The 22,175-nt window shown below is 43.6% G+C and overlaps 1 protein-coding gene across 1 annotated transcript in view; it reads right to left on the bottom strand.

Moving 5' to 3' along the window:
- The window catches only part of LOC124796026 (carboxypeptidase B-like), a 158,424-nt gene that overhangs the window by 96,858 nt on the left and 39,391 nt on the right, over nt 1–22,175 (bottom strand). Inside the window, exon 4 of the mRNA XM_047260110.1 lies at nt 21,299–21,604. Within this exon, the coding sequence (XP_047116066.1) occupies nt 21,299–21,604 (306 nt within the window). The remainder of the gene's footprint in view (nt 1–21,298; nt 21,605–22,175) is intronic.

Below are 22,175 nucleotides of genomic sequence, written 5' to 3'. Positions count from 1 at the left end.
GAGAATGAATTACTGTGAACAGATCAGTGATAGGGCGGCGCTCATCAGAATCGACAGCAAAACAACACTGACAAAGGTAGTTCAGGTATACATACCGACGTAGCAGGCCAAAGGTAAAGAGATGGAGAAAGTGTATGAGGATACGGAATGAGTAATTCAGTACGTAAACGGAGATGAAAATCTAATAGCCATGGTGGATTGGAATCCAGTTATCGCGGAAGAAGTTGAAGAAAGGGTTACGGGAGAATATGGACTTGGTAATAGGAATAAGAGATGAGAAAGAGTAATTGAGTTTTGCAATAAATTTCACATGACAGTAGCGAATACTCTGTTCAAGGCTCACAATAGAAGGAGGTATTCTTGAAAAAGGCCGGGAGATACAGGAAGATTTCAGTAAGATTACGTCATGCTCACGCGGAGGTTCCGAAATCAGATATTGCACTGTATGGCCAACCCAGGGGCAGATGTAGACTCAGATGACAATTTAATACCTGTGAAGAGTGGGATGAAGTTTAAGAGATTAGTCCGCAGTAATAAGTGGGCAAAGAAGTATGGAAATACTAAGAAATGAAGTGCTACGCTTGAAGTTCTCTGAGGCTACAGATAATGTGATACTGAGTAGCTCAGTACGCAGTTCAGTTGAAGAGCAATGGAAATCTCTAAAAAGGGAAATCACAGAAGTTGGAAAGAAAAACTTAGATACAAGAAGGTAACTTCGAAGGAACCATGAATGACAGCTGTCGACGAAAGAAGGACGTACTAAAATATTCCGGAAAATCCAGGAATAGAAAAATACAACTCACTATAAAAGAAATAAACAGGAAGTACAGAAACGCTAAGGCGAAATGGCTACACAAAAAACGTGAAGAGATCGAAAAAGAAATGGCTGTCTGAACGACTGAGTTAGCATATAGAAAAGTCAAAACAATCATCGGTAAAATTAAAAGCAAGAGCAGCAGCATTAAGACTGCAATGGGATTTCCACTGTTCAATGCAGAGGAGAACGCGGATGGTTTGCAAGAGTACACTAAAGGTACCTACGAGGGGATGAAGTATCTCATTATGTGACAGAACAGGGAACAGGAGTCGAAAGTGAAGAGATAGGTGATCCAGCATTAGAATCAGAATTTAAGAGCTTTGGAAGACTTCGAATAAAGCAGAAGCGATAGATAACATTCCATCGGAATTTCTAAAATCATTCGGGAAAGTGGGAGCAAAATGATTACTCACGCTGGTGTGTATAATGTATGTGATTGATGATATGCCACCAGACTTTCGGAAAAACATCATCCACACAATTCCCAAGACTGCAAGAGCCGACAAGTCCGAGAATTATCGCACAATCAGCTTAACAGCTCATGCATCCAAGCTGATGTCAAGAATATACAGAGGAATTGAAAAGAAAACTGATGATCTGTTAGATGACCATCAGTTTGGCTTTAAGAAACGTAAAGGCACGAGAGAGGCAGTTCTGACGCAGCGGTTGATAATAGAAGCAAGACGACAGAAAAATGAAGACACATTCATAGGATCTGTCGATACGGAAAAAGCGCTCTACAATGTCAAATGTTGCAAGATGTTCGAAATTCTGAAGAAATTAGAGGTAAGCTATAGGGAGAGCCGGGTAATATACCAGTAGTACATGTACAAGAGCAAAGAGGGAATAATAAGTATGGACGACCAAGAACGAAGTGCTCGGGTTAAAAAGGGTGTAAGATAGGGATGGATGTAGCCTTTCGACCCCCTGTTCAATCTACACATAGAAGAAACAATGAGGGAAATAAAAGAAAGATTCATGACTGGAATTATAATTCAAGGTGAAAGTGTATCAGTGATACTATTCGCTGAAGACATTGCTGTACTCAGTGAAAAAGAAGATGAATTACAGGATCTACTGAATGGAATGAACAGTCTAATGAGTACAGAATATGGATTGAAAGTAAATCGAAGAAATACGAAAGTATGAGAATTAGCAGAAATGAGAACGGCGAGAAACTTAACATCAGAATCGATAGTCAGGAAGTAGATGAAATTAAGGAATTCTGCTACCTAGGCAGTAAAATAACCAATGACGGAAGGAACAAGGAGGACATAAAAAGTCGACTAGCACTGGCAAAAAGAGCATTTCTGCCCAGGAGAAGCCTACTAGCATCAAACATATGTCTTAATTTGAGGAAGAAGTTTCTGAGAACGTACATTTGGATCACACCATTGTATGGTAGTGAGCCATGAAGGTTGTAAAACCGAAACAGAAGAGAATCGAAGCATTCGAGATGTGGTGCTACAGAAGAAGTTGAAAATTAGGTGGACTGATAAGGAAATGAATGAAGACGTTTTCTGCAGAATAGGAGAGGAAAGAAATATGTGGAAAACACTGATAAGGAGAAGAGATAGGATGATAAGACATCACGGAATACCTTCCATTGTACTAGAGGGAGTTGCAGAGGGTAAAAAGTTGTTGGGCTTTACTTTTTCAGGTGGTGAAAAATCACTGCTGGCATGTTGCTCCCTCAATGCTATGAAAAATCTCTTGCAATGGTTGATATTTTGGCTGAAATAGAGTTGTTGAAAAGATATATACATGCTCTAAGCGGACTCTCTCAGGATGTGTTAATAGTGTTTACAATGTTAGTTTTCCCACAGCCTGAGGGTCCAGTAACCAATGCATGTGTAATACTGGGAGTTAATGATCGATTCGCCTGATTTTTCCGGTTTCTAGCTTCATCACTGGAGGAGCAGTCGCTTGTCGCTCACTAAAACATCCTTGTGGTGAGGTTGTTTTCTTCTTTCTGCCATGATGGTAGCGGTTCATTGACATTGGAATGCAGAGGATTTTATAAACTCTTAAATACAGCTAGTTATATGAACAAACTACATCTGGTATTGTTGAATCACACTCTTCCACATCCATTGGTGCCCAGCATGCATCGTATAGTTGAGTTATGGTAGAGAATTTGGCGTAGAATTTGGCGAGGTAGCTCTAGAGATTACTCCACAATGTCTCAAAGAATCGATAGACGTATGACTGCCACTTTGTCGACTGTCTACCTCATGGTGTATTGCATAGGTGGCATTCACTAAACTCTCAAAAGTCTACTCCTGTAGATGTATGCATTCTCTGTTGTTAAATATCTTAATTGTACCAGGGAAGTGTCCTACAGAGATTGTACGTCCATCCATTATCATCGAGGCAGAGTAAACGTTTCCATGAAACAAGGCCGAAATCTGCTTTGACATATCGTGTAGTCGATGAAAATTATCCATGGATAGCATTGCTTTAAGGCCACTAAATCGAGTGTTTTCAAATACTACCACCGGGTAGAACTGCCTGTACCAACAATGACACGCTTGCACCCACTAGTGTTCGAACAATAGGTTTCACTGAACAGTATTATGTTCAAGTCAGTGATTGCTACTGCTGAAACAACTTCACCCCACCTACAAGGAAGACACTCCTTATTAGTTAAGCCTATTTGCTTCCCCCTCCCCTATTCATCACCATCGGCGCTAATGCTTACTCTACCTCGCAACAGGAAGAGTTGATGTACGTCTTGACTTCCTCATCCTTTGACATTTCTCTCAGAAGTGAGTGAACTGTCTACCGATCGCTGTAAATACATTTTCTCGACCTCTACTACCATTATTATTACCTTATGTATGTCTAAGTTCATATTTACATCTGTGTCTACACTCTGCAACCCCCCCCCCCCTCCTCCCAAGAGCATAACAGAGGGTACATCCCATTGTACCAATGCTCTCATATGTTGTGCCATATATTGTACCACTGCTAATATAGTTGGAACATTTAGGTGGCTAGACTGCTAAGCGCCTCAGAACCAGAGGGGACACGTCAATTACTGCGTGCACTGGTACGCGCTCATTTGGCAATGCTTACATAATTGCCAACAATATTCCCATTACAATTTCTAGAACCGCACAGCAACAACAGCAAGCTGATTCAATATCTTCATCGTCAGCACTGTCATCGCGTCGTGCCAGAGACAAAAAATTAATTAATTTAATATAGGAAATTGAATGTTTAGCAGCGTAATGTAAGAATGGCGGACGTTTTTTGACACCTACAGTCGATGCCTTCATCAATCGTTGTCATTTTCAAGAATCAAATGCAGTGTGAGGATGCCGTGCCTGGATATTTAAAAGAAAACGTACAATCTGCTACCGCTTTAACAACTAATAAAACCTAATGAAAGTTACAGGTAGAACAACACTTACACGCCTATTTCGTGGACAGGCATTTTAAACAATTCCAGCATACGTAACAGTTCATACATATTAGTTATTGTATTGTATGTTAACCAGGGACCTAGAAATAACGGAGAGGCTCCGTCCCCGCCTCAGCCGCAATGGTGCACAACCCCATGACGACTACCGCAGTCCACAACACCCCTCCGCCGCCCCACACCGAACCCATTTGTTATTGTGGTGTTCGCCTCCCACCCCCGCCCCCCGCCCAAGGCAACGTCTCACTCACACCAGACGAGTGTAACCCCTATGTTTGCGTGGTAGAGTAATGGTGGTGTACGCTTACGTGGAAAACTTGTTTGCGCAGCAATCGTCGACATAGTGTAGCTGACGCGGAATAAAGGGAACCAGCCCGCATTCGCCGAGGCAGATGGAAAACCGCCTTAAAACCATCCACAGACTGGCCAGCTCACCGGACCTCGACACAAGTCCACCGGGCGGATTCGTGCCGAGGACCAGGCGCTCGCCAGTCGGTGTGGCCGTGCGGTTCTAGGCGCTTCAGTCTGGAACCGCGTGACCGCTACGGTCGCAGGTTCGATCCTGCCTCGGGCATGGATGTGTGTGATGTCCTTAGGTTAGTTAGGTTTAAGTAGTTCTAAGTTCTAGGGGACTGATGACCACAGATGTTAAGTCCCACAGGGCTCAGAGCCATTTGAACCAACCAGGCGCCCCTTCCCACTCCGGGAAGCCATGCATTTGACCGCCCGGCTAACCGGGCGGGCATATATTAGTTATAGTATAGTGACGTCACGGATGCAGAAGCTCTAGCGCACCAGGAGCGAAGCGAGGGATGCTTCATGCAAGTTGCTGGAACAAATGTCATGTGGGGTAGGGATGCTAGTAGCTGTATGCAGATGCTGATGTCAGCGAAATATGACATGCATGCGGTGTGGGACAGGAGGGCCCTCCCCTTCCCATTCCCTCCTTGATATTGGCGTGTTGCAAGATGTCATGAATGCCCTTGGAGATAAAGAAGTACTGATGCTGGTGTCAGCGAAATATGACAAGCGCAATTGCCTCAGTAGCAACATGATCCCAAAGGTCATTTGAAGGTTATTTCATAAGCGCTGTGTCCTACTACTGCCATCCTACTGTACAAGATCAAAATTTAAGCATCACGCACTTTCTCGAGCCCTGGCAAATTGTGCAGATCAGTTGGTTCATTTGTATTAGGTGCGGTCTAAGTTGAACGTTAGGCGGTTTATATAAGCGTCGTTTGTATATAGGAGGGAGGGAAGGGCGGAGCGGCGTTCCTGAGAAAATCCCAAAAAACCATAATTTTTGGGTACGAAAAGTATCAAATGCTGGGAGGTCACTTCTATAAATTCTGCTCATGGCAGATCGTTTTACCTTCTGTTCTTAAGATGATTTTCTTGGGAAATTTCGAAACTTCTTCCGATATCGTTATCCGTTACTGAGATTCCAGGTCCAAACTTACTGTGCTTATGCATGTAAAACATGCAGTCTGAGGCGTGAATGTAGCTTTAACTAACCTTGTGAACACATGGTAAAGGTTCTTGGACATCGCAAGTGTTCTGTGGGCAGTAGTCCATGTGATACCTGGCCAGTTGACAGTAGTTGCTTGGGGAGTGGAATAATTAGGAAATGGGAAATTGGGCACCATTCGTGAAAGAAAATTATTAAGCCACAGGGTGCTGCAACACATTAATAAAAAATTCGGGAATTACAACAATACAATAGGCAAATCAGGTGGCTCAGTGAATTACAATCAGCCCACTCCCCAGCAACGCGTCAGGAGACAGGACCCAAACCCCAGCGTGGACCCACTAGCCTGGACGCAACACCACGCACACTGTTTGAGTAACGCAAGCACTAAGCCTTCTAAAACACATAGACAAAATATCTTCATACACATGCAACAAATGCAAATACACCGGACAACTCTCGCTGTTTAGAGATTAAACAATTCAGAAAGATGGATGAGTTGCACACCAGTGAAAATGTACCTCAAGGTTTAAAATAACAACATAAGGTAAGATGAAAACCCCTTCCAAAACAAGATCATATAATCGTATTTAAATGGTAGTCTGCCGCCGAGTTAGCAACGTAAGCCCCTCCCCGCCACAGTTCAATAAATGCAACAGAGGAGTTCAGTAAAATGCGATTGGGAGTAAAACATACAGAAATTTCTCTATGCATCAATTTACTTAGCGATAAGCAAGATGTACTTCGCAGAAAAAACTAGATGAGAAAGTCCAGTTAACATTTGGCACTCAATAATGATTTAAATAACCCACCCAAAACTTATTAAATACAAACAATAAGGTTGAAACACCGCAGTAAATGTACACCACAAGAGACTCAGACGTACCGCTGATAAAGACATTGAATTTCTGAACATTTCAAATTACCACAGGGGTAACCGAACAGCACCTAGAGTCGCAGTTAAACAGAAGACAACACCCCCGCCAAACTAGATGCCTGGGAGTACTCGTTACATTCCATGTGACACAATGCAGCCGAACAACCACGATTTTAAATCTGTTCGGTATACCATTTTCGCCCCCCACCCCATGAACCATAGACCTTGCCGTTGGTGGGGAGGCTTGCGTGCCTCAGCGATACAGATAGCCGTACCGTAGGTGCAACCACAATGGAGGGGTATCTGTTGAGAGGCCAGACAAACGTATAGTTTCTGAAGAGGGGCAGCAACCTTATCAGTATGTGGAATGGGCAACAGTCTGGATGATTGACTGATGTGGCCTTGCTGCGCCGGTACTGCGAACGGCTGAAAGCAAGGGGAAACTACAGCCGTAATTTTTCCCGAGGGCATGCAGACTTACTGTATGGTTAAATGATAATGGCGTCCTCTTGGATAAAATATTCCAGAGGTAAAATAGTGCCCCATTCGGATCTACGAGAGGGGGCCACTCAATAGGACGTCGTTATCAGGAGAAAGAAAACTGGCGTTCTACGGATCGGAGCGTGGAATGTCAGATCCCTTAATCGGGCAGGTGGGTTAGAAAATTTAAAAAGGGAAATGGATAAGTTAGATATAGTGGGAATTAGCGAAGTTCGGTGGCAGGAGGAACAAGACTTTTGGTCAGGTGAATACAGGTTTATAAATACAAAATCAAACAGGGGTAAAGCAGGAGTACGTTAATAATGAATAAAAAATAGGAGTGCCGGTAAGCTACTACAAACAGCATAGTGAATGCCTTATTGTGGTCAAGATAGACACGAGGCCCACGCCTACTACAGTAGTACAAGTTTATATGCCAAATATCTCTGCAGATGACGAAGAAATTGAAGAAATGTATAATGAGATAAAAGAGATTATTCAGATAGTGAAGGGAGACGAAAATTTAATAGTCATCGGTGACTGGAATTCGATAGTAGGAAAAGGAAGAGAAGGAAACGTAGTAGGTGAATATGGAAAGGGGGGGGGGGGGGGAAGAAATGAAAGAGAAAGCCGCCTGTTAGAATTTTGCACAGAGCATAACTTAATCATAGCTAACTTGGTTCAAGAATCATAAAAGAAGGTTGTTTACATGGAAGAAGCCTGGAGATACTGACAGGTTTCAGATAGATTATGTAATTGTAAGACAGAGATTTAGGTTCAAATGGCTCTGAGCACTATGGGACTTAACTTCTGAGGTCATCAGTCCCCTAGAACTTAGAACTACTTAAACCTAACTAACCTAACGACATCAGAAACATCCATTCCCGAGGCAGAATTCGAACCTGCGACCGTAGCGGTCGTGCGGTTCCAGACTGTAGCGCCTAGAACCGCTCAGCCACCACGACAGATTTAGGAATCAGGTTTTAAATTGTAAGACATTTCCAGGGGCGGATGTGGACTCTGACCACAATCTGTTGGTTATGAACTGTAGATTAAAACTGAAGAAACTGCAAAAAGATGATAATTTAAGGAGATGGGACTTGGATAAACTGACTAAACCAGAGGTTGTACTGAGTTTCAAGGAGACCATAACGGAACAATTGACAAGAATGGAGGAAATTAATACAGTAGAAGAAGAATGGGAAGCTTTGAGGGATGAAGTAGTGAAGGCAACAGAGGATCAAGTAGGGAAAAAGACGAGGGCTAGTAGAAATCCTTGGGTAACAGAAGAAATATTGAATTTAATTGATGAAAGGAAAAAATATAAAAATGCAGTAAATGAAGTAGGGAATACAAACGTCTCAAAAATGAGATCGACAGGAAGTGCAAAATGGCTAAGCAGGGACTGCTAGAGGTCAAATATAAGGATGTAGAGGCTTATCTCACTAGGGGTAAGATAGATACTGCCTACAGGAAAATTAAAGAGACCTTTGGAGAAAAGAGAACCACTTGTATGAATATCAGGAGCTCAAATAGAAACCCAGTTCTACGCAAAGAAGGGAAATCAGAAAGGTGGAAGGAGTATATAGAGGGTCTATACAAGGGTGATGTACTTGAGGGCAATATTATGGAAATGGAAGAGGATGTAGATGAAGATGAAATAGAAGATATGATACTGCGTGAAGAGTTTGACAGAGCACTGAAAGACCTGAGTCGAAACAAGGTCCTGGGAGTAGACAACATTCCATTAGAACTACTGACAGCCTTGGGAGAGCCTCTCCTGAAAAACCTCTACCATCTGGTGAGCAAAATGTATGAGACAGGCGAAATACCCTCAGACGTCAAGAAGAATATAATAATTCCCAAAGAAAGCAGGTGTTGACAGATGTGAAAATTACCAAACTATCGGTTTAATAAGTCACGGCTGCAAAATACTAACGCGAATTCTTTACAGACGAATGGAGAAACTGGTAGAGGCCGACCTCGGGGAAGATCAGTTTGGATTCCGTAGAAATGTTGGAACCCATGAGGCAATACTGACCCTACGACTTATCTTAGAAGCTAGATTAAGAAAAGACAAACCTACGTTTCTAGCATTTGTAGACTTAGAGAAAGCTTTTGACAATGTTGACTGGAATACTCTCTTTCAAATTCTGAAGGTGGCAGGGGTAAAATACAGGGAGCGAAAGGCTATTTACAATTTTTACAGAAACCAGATGGCAGTTATAAGAGTCGAGGGACATGAAAGGGAAGCAGTGGTTGGGAAGGGAGTGAGACAGGGTTGTAGCCTCTCCCCGATGTTATTCAGTCTGTATATTGAGCAAGCAGTAAAGGAAACAAAAGAAAAATTCGGAGTAGGTATTAAAATCAATGGAGAAGAAATAAAAACTTTAAGGTTCGCCGATGACATTGTAATTCTCTCAGAGACAGCAAAGGACTTGGAAGAGCAGTTGAACGGAATAGAAAGTGTCTTGAAAGGAGCATATAAAATGAACATTAACAGAAGAAAAACTAGGATAAGGAATGTAGTTGAATAAAGTTGCGTGGTGCGGAGGGAATTAGATTAGCATATGAGACACTTAAAGTAGTAAAGGAGTTTTGCTATTTGGGGAGCAAAATGATCGAAGTGGTAAGGATATAAAATGTAGACTGGCAATGGCAAGGAAAACGTTTCAGAAGAGAAATTTGTTAACATCGAGTATACATATAAGTGTCAGGAACTCGTTTCTGTAAGTATTTATACGGAGCGTAGCCATGTAGGAAAATGAAACATGAGCGATAAATAGTTTGGACAAGAAGAGAATAGAAGCTTTTGAAATGTGGCGCTACAGAAGAATACTGAAGATTATATGGGTATATCACACAACTAATGAGGAGGTACTGAATAGGACTCGGGAGAAGAAATATTTGTGGCAGAACTTGACTAGAAGAAGGAACCGGTTGGTAGGACATGTTCTGAGGCATCAAGGGATCACCAATTTAGTATTGGAGGGCAGCGTGGAGGGTAAAAATAGTAGAGGGAGACCAAGAGATGAATACACTAAGCAGACTCAGAAGGATATAGGGTGTAGTACGTACTGGGAGATGAAGCAGCTTGCACAGGATGGAATAGCATGGAGAGCTGCATCAAACCAGTCTCAGGACTGAAGACCACAACAACAACAACAATAGCGTTTTCGGAGGGGCCGTCCCGGTGGTAGGAGATTCACATAGATATGACCGTCCTCACATGACCAGCGGTTCCCTCCTCTCTGAGCTGCTCTCCACAAGACTTCCAGTCTGCTTCTCGAATGATGGGCACTGTTGATCCAATGTACTCTGGGGCTCCGATGTCATCAGCTGTGCTCCAACACCAACTCGGGTTGGGTGTCCATTGTCCCAGCTGGAAAAGTTACTAGCTCCGCTGCTAAACGAATATTGCACTCTTCAAGCAAACACGCCAGAGCCCGGACTGACCGCTTCCTCAGTTTTCAGATATGCAAAGAGAGCTCGGCGCAAGCCATACGCGCCCCTTACCTGCCGACACTCATAGGATTAAAATCTGCGGAATTCAAGAATGTGGTACGAGTTATCCATTTTCGCAGCACAGTTCTGCCTTATCTCCGTAATCCAAACAGCCGGGGTTCGTTTTACAAATTGCAACTGTGATTACTTCTACGTACAATCGCCGGCCGCGGTGGCCGATCGGTTCTAGGCGCTTCAGTCCGGAAACGCGCGTCTGCTACGGTCGCAGGTTCGAATCCTGCCTCGGGCATGGGTGTGTGTGATGTCCTTAGGTTAGTTAGGTTCAAAATGGTTCAAATGGCTCTGAGCACTATGGGACTTAACATCTTAGGTCATCAGTCCCCTAGAACTTAGAACTACTTAAACCTAACTAACCTAAGGACATCACACACATCCATGCCCGAGGCAGGATTCGAACCTGCGACCGTAGCAGTCCCGCGGTTCCGGACTGCAGTGCCAGAACCGCATGGCCACCGCGGACGGCGGTTAGTTGGGTTTAAGTAGTTCCAAGTTATAAGGGACTGATGACCTCAGATACTGCTCAGAGTCATTTGCACCATTTTCTACGTAGAATCCCCAGCCTTGGTTTGACTCAGATGCACTCTGTGATTCCGTGTATTTGATGTATTCTCAACCAGCATACAGACAGGGGTCAGCACCTTTAGCACTCGACACAGCCCTACAAAACGGGACAATAACTTCCCAGCCACCTTTTTATCAGACTGAGCATGACCCCTGAAATACCTAATGAACATGACGTCTCTAGCTTTAAGATTCCCAGGGTGCGTGCCTCAGTTATACCACGCTACTTCTCTCTGTTGGACGCGCTCTATATTTAACATGGCCCTCCTCCATTTGTCCTGAATGGCTTTAGGAGTAATCCTTTTTGGCAACAGATCACTGAGCAAGCAGAGATTAGAAAGGGGTGAATTTAAAGAATTAGAAAACATGGGCGTAGCTGGAGTTGTGCTATGCGTTTCGTGATTAGCAGTGTTGAATGCTACGTTCAACCCTGGCAAGGAGCGATCCCGTTTGGTCTGAGCGTTGGCATGGAAGACGTTCAACGTGGCCTTTAAATTACGGTTAGCTCTTTCAGCGATGGACGGCTGAGGTGAGTATGGTGTAGTGGTGGTAGGAATTACGCCTCTTGAGGAGACAGAATTTTCGAAACTCCGTTGACAGAAACGCCGAGGTGTTCTCACTAATTAGTGTCTTGGCAGGTCCACATACAGAAAAAAGTTTTGTCAAATTCCGAGTGCTGACTCTTGCAGGTAATCTAGTGCTAGGCATTAACCAAACAAAACGCGAGAAGGCGTCCACAGCTACAAAAATATACGTGTGGACGCAAAGGTGCGAGGCAGTAGTCCAACATTGTCAATGAATAGCCGGTGCGTGGGACGTTGGGAATGAGTGGACCGGGGAACTCCCCTACGACTGTCAGGACCAGGTTTAGCGATTTAGCAAGCCTCGCACTTGTCCACCAACCTCCAAACATCCTTATGTAAGGATGGCCTCGTAATAGCCTCTTTGATCTTGTGGATGGTTTTATAGACTCCCAGGTTTCCCCTTCTATAGGTTGCTGTAGTACATGAACACTACCATAAACATCTCTAGGGGAAGACGCATTTTAACCTCCCGTCCCACTGTGTACAATAACAAAACAATTTCTTTTGCAACTCTTCTGCTGTTACCCTCCGCTTAATTGGACTTATGACGAACTCTTGCTCTTACTCTCGTAAGTTGCCAAACAGGGAAGGTAATTTAGTTAACAACGCAAATATACCACATGTTTCCCCAAAATCTTCAGAGTGAGTGGGTTTTTCTCTTTCCACTTCAAACATCCATCTGTGGCATCGGCGACCACGTTTTCTAATGTGCCTGATGGAATAGCAGAATTATGAGATATGTACCATACATCAGACGATCTGACTGGTCTCATGGGGATGCACTAAGACCTAACAACGAACCTGACTATCTGTTTCGAGCGTAAACTCCTGATGTTCCAAATAGAATTTAAATTTCTTAGACGCAAAAATCGGAGCGAGGATCTCGAATTCGCAGATTGAATACCCAGCCTCTGATGCGGACAGGAACCTCAATGTCACCAAGCGACGATCACGTCCTGCTCCTGCAGCAGTACAGGTGCAACACCTGAGATGAAAGTGTAAGTTTGGACAATCAATGGGCGCGCGAAGTCTAGGACTGCTAAGACAAGGGTATTACTCAATGTTGTCTTCAAGGCGTCGAAAGCACCTTGTTGACTGTCGGTCCATTTAAATGGTTCATCCTTCTTGCACAACAGATTTAAGACAGCAGCGATTTCTGCACACTTGGGGGCAAATTTCCTAAAAGAATAACACATACGAACAAAGTGGATTATATCCTTCTTGGTCTTGGTTGGTTGGAGCCTATGAATGGCGCAGGTGCATGAGTGATCAATATTAATGCCACATGCTGAAACTAAGTGACTTAACGAAGAAATTTCCTGGCAAGCCAAATTGGCCTTAGAGAGCTTGACGGTAAGCATGGCCTCTCATAACTTCATCAAGACTTGGTTCAGGTGTTCAGGATGCTCAGACAACGACCTACTATAGATGACCACGTCATTTAGATTGCTCTAACCGAAAACAGAACCCATCAATTTGGATAAAACAGTAGCCACTTTTGATAAACCGAATAGCTCACTATTAAATTTTTACTAATTACAGTCAGTCGAAAGAGCTGTCATGTATTCGAGTCTTGTGCAAGCAGGATCTGATAATATGCTCGAGTTCCGTCAGGATGGTAAAATATGTACATTGGCTCTGCGAACTAGGTAAAACACCTACGTAAATCAGGCAGAGGTAATGACTCCAAAATGACCCTATGGTTTGAATCTTAGTAGCCAACAGCCATCCCCTATAGCCTGAACCATTCCCCTTGGCAACCAAGAATATCGTGCAACATATTCTCGACAAGTTGATGCAAATCTTCATCTTGGGAAGAGATAATCTGCAAGGGGACTGCTGTACAGAGATCTGATCAGAAAGGGGAAACCGATATTCTGTCTTATTGGTGTCTCCCAAACTGTCAGTTAAAACATCAGGAAATTCCAGAAAAATACACAACAATTTTTGTGCCTTACTTGCCAACAAATGGAATATGTCAAACCCTACAGTCACGGTAGCTGTGCTCTGCTACTATCATCATACGTGACAAGCTGTTAGCAGTTGCTTAGAGAGAGGAAGGACTGGGAAATGGGAAAATAAGCATCACTCGTGAGAGAATCAGTTTATTAAGCCACAAGGTGCAGCAAAAATATTAATAAACGATACAAGACTCATAACATTACTATAAACAAATCAAGTGGTTTAGTGAGTTACAACCGATTCACTCCCCTGCAATACATACGGGGACACGACTCAAACCCCGGCGTCGCCCACTAGTTTGAACGCAACGCCACGCGTATCAGTTGAATAATGCAAGCATGGGACTTCTAAAACACATGTACAAAATATCTTAACACACATACGAAACGTACATATACAGCAAACAACTTACCATTCAGAGACCAAGCAATTCAGAAAGACAGATGAGTCGCCCACCAATCGAAAGATATTTCAACAAAGAATAAGATATAAACCGCTTCCGAAACAAGATCATATAATCGTATTCAAATGGTAGGCTGGCACCGATTTAGTAAGGTAACGCAAAAAAACTCGAGATGAGGTTAAAAAGCCGGCCGAAGTGGCCGTGCGGTTACAGGCGCTGCATTCTGGAACCGCAAGACCGCTACGGTCGCAGGTTCGAATCCTGCCTCGGGCATGGATGTTCGTGATGTCCTTAGTTAGTTAGGTTTAACTAGTTCTAAGTTCTAGGGGACTAATGACCTCAGCAGTTGAGTCCCATAGTGCTCAGAGCCATTTTTTTTTAGGTTAAAAATTCAGAAGTTTCTTAATGCAGGCAACTTACTCCGAAATAATCAACGTGTGGTTAGCAGGGAAAAACTACATGAGAAAGTGCAGTAAACATGTGGCACACAGTAATAACTAGAGAGAGCTAGGCTGAAAGCCAGTAGTTAATGTACACCACGAGAGACAGATGTACTGCAGATCAAGACATTGAATTTCTGAACATTAAAAACTTCTTAAATACAGAGAACAAGAATGAAACTCTTCAGCAAATGTAAACCACTAGAGATTGCGCTGCAGCGCTGATATAGCCACTGAATTTTTGAACATTTCAGACTGCCATAGATCTAACGGAACAGCACTTAGAGGTGCGGCTAAACACAATACAACACGCCCGCGAAACTAGATTCCTGGAAGTGTTGGTCTCATTCCAGTTCACACAATGCAGCTGGGTGACTGCGATTTTAAATCTGATCAAGAACGCGCTCACCCGGAATGGCCTTTCCGCAGGGGCCTTTCCGCTGGTAGCAGACTCGAATGAGTGTTGAGAACATCCTCTCACGGTCGATGATTCGCTCCTCCACATACGAGCTCCTGTCGGCTCTTCAGCTGACGGGCGGTGTTGTTTTGATGTATTCCGGGGAGAGTTGATGCTACAGGCCGTGCTCCAACAGCGACGCGCGTCTCCTGTCCCAGCCGGAATACTTGCTACCTTATTGCCTAGTGTAAGCCGCGCGAGGTAACCGTGCGGTCTTGGGCGCCTTGCCACGGTTCGCGCGGACCCTACCACGCCCCCTCCCCCCTGCCACCCTCTCTCTCTCCCCGCACCCCCCTGTCGGAGGTTCGAGTCCTCCCTCGGGCATGGGTGTGTGTGTTGTCCTTAGTGTATGTTAGTTTAAGTTAGGTTAAGTAGGCTGTAAGCCTAGGGACCGATGACCCCACGCTACGGTCGCAGGTTCGAATCCTGCCTCGGGCATGGATATGTGTGTTGTCCTTAGGTTAGTTAGGTTTAAGTAGTTCGAAGTTCTAGGGGACTGATGACCTCAGATGTTAAGTCCCATAGTGCTCAGAGCCATTTGAACCGATGACCCCAGCAGTTTGGCCCCATAGGAACTTAGTTTAGTGTAGACTGACCACTTCCTCAGTCTGCAGATAAACCAGGAGAGCTGAGTGCATGACATGAGCGCCCCTAGTGGTCAGCGTTCACAGGAGTGAAATCTGGGGAATCCAAGAGCATGGCTCGAGCTATCGATCTTCGTGGCACGACTCCCTATGTTTTTATAGCAATAGTTCATTGGGGTACTTCACGTCTATACAAATATGTCCAAAGCGTTACTGCAGGGAAGAAATGGGCTAAAAATGGCGTTAACGTGCCAGAAAAGAACTTAAAATTATGGCAAAAAATTATGTAAATCTGAAAATACTGAAAATTCAGTAAAATATTTCTAATAACATTTTGACCCTTTTAAGACGAAAAGCATAAACTGGGCGATTTTGATGAATTGCGGTTGATGTGAGAAGTATCGAGAAAAATTTAAAGCAATCGATTTTGTGTTAACGTTATATTATAAGCACATATTTATTTTTTTATGTGTCATATTACATAATTTGTCGAAGTATTTAAATAAACTGTCGAAACATTATCGTCTTATAGAATTCCTTTTATATAAGTAGCACGTCCTGGTGTAGCAGGGAAGAGAAGGTAAATCAGCGGAAAAATACTCTTGTCGTAGCTTAAAAAAGACGAATATATTCCTCTTTAAGAGTTACTGACGGAGAAGTGGGAAATCAGCTGCCTCAATCCTCATTCTTCCTCCTACATCAAAAATTTTGCCATCCGGACGTATTCGAGTTTGTTTTATGCTGAAAGAGAGTAACAGACCAGCAGTGGCAGCGTATGAGAGAGGAGACAATGTCAGTGAGAGAGAAAGAGGGAGGAGACAGTGAAGGTGGGAGAGAGAATTTGCCAGTGAAAGAGAAAGAGAGATTGTTGAAGACAATAGCAGACAGAGCCAAAGAGAGAGGAGATATTGATGGTCAGTGAGAGACAGCGGCAGTGAAAGAGAAAGACGGGCGGATGAAGATAGAAGTAGTGGAAGAAAAAGAGAGAGGAGACGGTGGAAATCAAAAAGAGAACTGAGTGGCGACCATACGTATGCTTGAAATGTCTGGACTCCAGACCGGTGAACGTTAACACGTATGTATAGGGGAAGGTGCATTTTGGACCGAAGTTTTAAACAGGTGGTTATACGGGAAGAATAAGTTGGACTCCAACACTTTTGAGCTGCCTTGATATAGTGCAGACAGTGGCCACGGGAAAGTAAGACAAAAGGAGATAGGGTATGTGAAAGAGAAGAAAATGACAGTGGCATATACTGTAAATCAATGGGAGAGAAATGTGACTCTGTGAGAGAGACTTACATAGACAGCAGAATGAGCGTGAGATGCTGAGTGTGAAGACTTAACTACAGAGAGAGGCTGGTTAAATGGATTTAGAATGTTCTGCGTTAAAACAGCACGAATACGTTCGCACATCAAAATTTTTGATGAGAAAGTCGGTATGAGGATTGAGGCAGAGCCACTTTTCTGTCAGTATCTTTTCAATAAGAATATATTCGCTTTTTTATACTCTTACAGAATCACTTTTCTGATGATCAATACCAGGTGTAGAAGTGTGAAACCGGAATTTTATTGCAATAATTATACGTCTGCTGATGGAAACTGATAAACAATATTTTATTCAAAATAATTTCCAGTGCAATTTACACATTTCCCCCATCTCTCCGGCTGGCTATGAATGGCACGCCAAAACAACAATTCTTCTTTTGAAGCGAACCAGTCAGCGAGTCATTTTCGTACATTTTCATACGAACTGAAGCGTTGTTCAGCGAGAGCGTGTCCTAGTGACGCAAATAGATGATAATCGGACGGAGCGAAGTCTAGAGAATAAGCCGCATGCCCTAGTATTTCCCAACTGAACGCCTCGATCGTTTCCCTCATCCGTTTTGCTATGTGTGATGGGGCGTTATATGGAGCAATATGACTTTGTGTTGCCTTTTTCCATATTCCGGTCGTTTTTCACGTAATGCTCGATTTAAATCGATCACTTGCTGTTGTTAGCGATCAGTGTAAACTGTTTCACTGGGTTTTAGCAGCTCATAATAGATGACACCTTCTGATCCCACAAAACACAGAGTATTGTCTTCTTTCCAAAGCGATTTTGTCTTGCAATGGCTGTCGATGGTTTGCCTGGATTCACCCATGATTTACCCATTCTCAAAATATATACATTTTTCATCAGCTGCCACTATTCGATGGAAGAAGTACTTTCTTTTGTATCTCGCAAGCAGCATTTCACAAGTGGTCTTTCGATTTGCTTGCCGTCTTTTATTCAGTTCATGCGGAACCCATTTTCCCACGTTCTCCACTTTTCCCATACACTTCAACCGCAGAGAAACGGCTTTCTGCGCCACATTCAATTGTTCCGAAAGTTCCATCTTCATCCAATAAGCCCTGCAATTCGTTGTCTTCGAACTTTTTCAGTGCTTTCCGGCGCTCGTCGTTTATCACGTCAAAATCGCCCCGTTTTGAATTTTTTGAACCACGCAAAACACGGTGTTTCCCAAGATTATATTCGCCGAGAGCTTTGACAAGCATTCGATGCGATTCTGCAGCAGTTGTCTTCAAATTATAACAGAGAACCAACGCTGTCCGCAAATCCTAGTTCGTAGGCACAAAACTTGATATATTTAAGGGTTTGAAACAGATACCGATGTACGGAACTTGGGTTACTGTGTGTTGACATTCCTCGTCAGCCGTTACAGGAAGCAGATGGCGCTGCAGACGCGGTCTCAAGGTCCTCCACTGACGGATAGCACCATGAAGAGGAAAATTTCGGTTTCATACTACTGCACCTGGTGTATGTGTGAATCTTAACGCATGTGTATCTAGAAAACATCGTAATCCCAAGTCATGTCACCAGTGATAGGTTTCTGATCCTGATCCTAAACACACTATGTGATCAAAAGTATCCGGACACCCCCAAAACATACGTTTTTCATATTAGGTGCATTGTACTTCCAGGTACTGCATATCAGGGTCCTCAGTATCCATTAGACATCGTGAGAAAGCAGAATGGGGCGCTCCGCAAAAGTCACGGACTTCGAACGTGGTCAGGTGATTGGGTGTCACTTGTGTCATACGTCTGTACGCGAGATTTCCACACTCCTAAACATCCCTAGGTCCGCTGTTTCCTATGTGACACTGAATTGGAAGCGTGAAGGGACACGTACAACACAAAAGCGTACAGGCCTCGTCTGTTGACTGACAGAGACTGCCGACAGTTGAAGAGGATCGTAAGGCGTAATAGGCAGACATCTATCCAGACCATCACACAGGAATTCCAAACTGCATCAGCGTCCACTGCAAGTACTATGACAGTTTGGCTGGAGCTGAAAAAACTTGGATTTCACGGTCGAGCGGCCGCTCATAAGCCACACATGGCGGTAAATGCCAAACGACGCCTCGCTTGGTGTAAGGAGTGTAACCATTGGACGATTGAACAGTGGAAAAACGTTGTGTGGAGTGACGAGTCACGGTACACAATGTGGCCATCTGGTGGCAGGGTGTGGGTAGGCGATTGCCCGGTGAACGTCATCTGCCAGCGCGTGTAGTGCCAACAGTAAAATTCTGAGGTGGTGGTGTTACGGTGTGGTGGTGATTTTCGTGGAGAGGGCTTGCACGCCTTGTTGTTTTGCTTGGCACTATCACAGCACAGGTCTACATCGATGTTTTAAGCACCTTCCTGCTTCCCGCTGTTGAAGAACAATTCCGGGATGACGACTGCACCTTTCAACACGATCGAACACCTGTTCATAAAGCACGGCCTGTGGTGGAGTGGTTACACGGCAATAACATCCCTGTAATAGACCGGCCTGCACAGAGTCCTGACCTAAATCGTATAGAACACCTTTGGTATCTTTTGGAACTCCGACTTCGTGCCAGACCTCACCGACCGACATCGATACCTCTCCTCTGTGCAACACTTCTTGAAAAATGGGTAGCCATTGATTGAAATCTCACTTTGAATGTGAGAGATACGATGCTACTGAAATTTCTCCATGTGATATCAGAGTCAAGTAACTGCAGAAAATAATGGTTCAAATTCGCTTAATTTAGCTTAAAGAATTATTACAAAGCGTGTTATCTGTGCTATACCTAAATATATATGAAAAGTTCATCTTAAAGTGTTGTTGAAAGTCATAAAAGATTTAGGACCCCATAGCCCAGGCACCGTGTTTGTTAGTAATTAATCAATTTTCATTAAAGAGTACTATGTTTACTAAACTCATCAGCTAGTAAATGTTTCAGTCTGGTAATATTTATTACTTTATGCACGAGTAACGATACTGATGTTTACAGAGGTGATGAGTTATTGATGCTGGTGGCATGTTCTCGTAAGGTTCCAAAAGTTAAGAGCTTATATTTCATTTCTGAGTTTTAAAAATGTCGTGACCAGAAGAAGTTACTTTCGTCCGGCCACAACTGTGAGTTCTTTGATTGCTCTGGGAGAAGGTTCAACGAACTAGAGCACTTGAAATATTAGTTCTCTTTATTATATAAATGAATAAAAGATTTGATTAACTTTGACACAGTCTGTTTCCACAGGAGTGTTTGATAATTACAACTGACATTGACTAGTAAAGCATCACTTCAAGCACTTAATAACAAACTGTTCTCCTGAGATAAAAAATGCAACATTTACGAAGTACATGTCATCAGAAACTTTGACTGTGACTGTTCTACTCGATGACATCGACTGCTAAGGTTGGGGTCTCGAACTGGAGCGGAGTTCTTGTTGGTTGGACACTATGCTGACCTCAACGTGAGGGCGCTGCCATGCTGAGAGGGGTGAGGTATGGCCTTCAGCAGCGCCTCCCATACGTCCTTGCAGACTCCAGCGAGCCATCGCTAATAAAATCTGGGATATCGATTCGCGTTGCCGACTTTGGCGTGGCACCTTGATCTCTGGAAGTTGTCGCAAGAAAGTTATTAACAATTTCTTTGAATTATTTGTCCGATTTTGACTGGCGTTTGTTTTCGTTTATTTGGTCACATACTGTTATTCTTACACGAGGAATTTAGATTCGAATTCTGTTTATTGGTTCGGTCTCTCTTTTTAATACAATGTTTTGTCAGGAAACGAAGTCCAATACTTTTGATCCTTCAGAAACACCATCACGATTAATCAGTTCTCTTTATTGGTTCGCCCTCTCTTTTTAATATAATGTTTTGTCAGGAAACGAAGTCCGATACGTTTGACCCTTCAGAAACACCATCACGATTAATCAGTTCTGTTTATCGGTTCGCTCTGTCTTTTTAACACAATGTTTTGTCGGGAAACGAAGTCCGATACCTTTGATCCTTCAGAAACACCAATCCTGTAAAAGGAGTAACACTAATTTTCCATATAGTAGAGTAGTAGAGCGTGTTATGTGTTCCTTTACCGCGATGGAGCAGTGTTGTGCGTGGATGCTGGTTTACTTTTCCTCCATTACAAAGGGAGCTGTACGTCGATGATCCCTGTCGTCAAAAGCGTACTGAGAAAGAGGTTTCAGATCAAAAAATGAAGGTGGTAAAAACATTTATCTGATCATTTTATGATAAGTATCTGCTCAGATGGAAGACAGCTTATAATGGCCTTGAGGTTGACAAGATGAGTAACTCAACAAGTAAATAATTAAATAGAGCCACTCCAACTGAATGCTTTTATTGGAATGTAGTATCTAGATAAGTAACAGTCTTACGGTAGGTTCTGAGATATCCAAGTATTCATTACCTTTGTGAGAGAGTACTCGTAGCCATCAGGGTTGAGCACAGGGATGATGTGCCAGTCGACGCTGTCTGTAAGCGAACTCGCCGTTGCGTTTTCAACCAGCTGGTTGATGACGTAGAGGGCGGCAGCTGGCGCGATCCATTCCCTGGCGTGGATGCCCGCGTCGATCAGGATGACCGGCCTGGTGCCGCCCCCTCCAGAGGATATCTGGATGATATCTATAGGGCGTCCCTCGGATGTGTTTCCGATGCTCTGCACAGTCACTGTACGTGGATAGCTTGATTCCAACTGCGACAAGTACTTCCGAATCTGTAAAACCGAAGTGAGAATGTTACGCATTTCATACGTAGTCGCCTTAGGGACATCCGGGGAATCCCATACTGGTGTCTCCTGTGGAGTACTGATGGCAAAGTACAGGTGCTGTGCCGTTGCCTCCCTATGACCTGTTACGACTTGTAAAGTGCATATCTGTAGCGTACAGCAACCTGTGATGAGTGCTTCTATAGTGTATTGTTGTGAGATTATGGATGATTATTTACTCAATGATAGGAAGATGGTGAAACATGGTGCCATCACACAGAGCACCACAAGGTTGTTAGACTATCCCTTTCAAGTAGTACTAAGAGGTCAAACACGATAAGGGTCTCACACTGGACGGGCGGATTACCATCAACAGTGTCACGTGCTCGCACTATGACTCGCCGAATAGAGGTTCAATGTTTAACCTAGAACACTGATACAGAACAGGTTGTGGGGAGATTCCCTAGTCTTGTCTGTCTGCTTAGCTGAGTGGTTACGTGCTTGCCTACCTTGCAGCGGGCCCGAGTTCGATTCGCAGCCTGGTTGGAGATTTTCTCCGCTCGTGGACTGGGTGTTGTGT

The sequence above is a fragment of the Schistocerca piceifrons genome, chromosome 4 (genome assembly GCF_021461385.2).
Source record: "Schistocerca piceifrons isolate TAMUIC-IGC-003096 chromosome 4, iqSchPice1.1, whole genome shotgun sequence".
In the NCBI taxonomy this organism is placed as follows: Eukaryota; Metazoa; Arthropoda; class Insecta; order Orthoptera; family Acrididae; genus Schistocerca; species Schistocerca piceifrons.
Note: the sequence above shows the minus strand (reverse complement) of the source record. Positions and strands in the feature narration are given on the sequence as shown.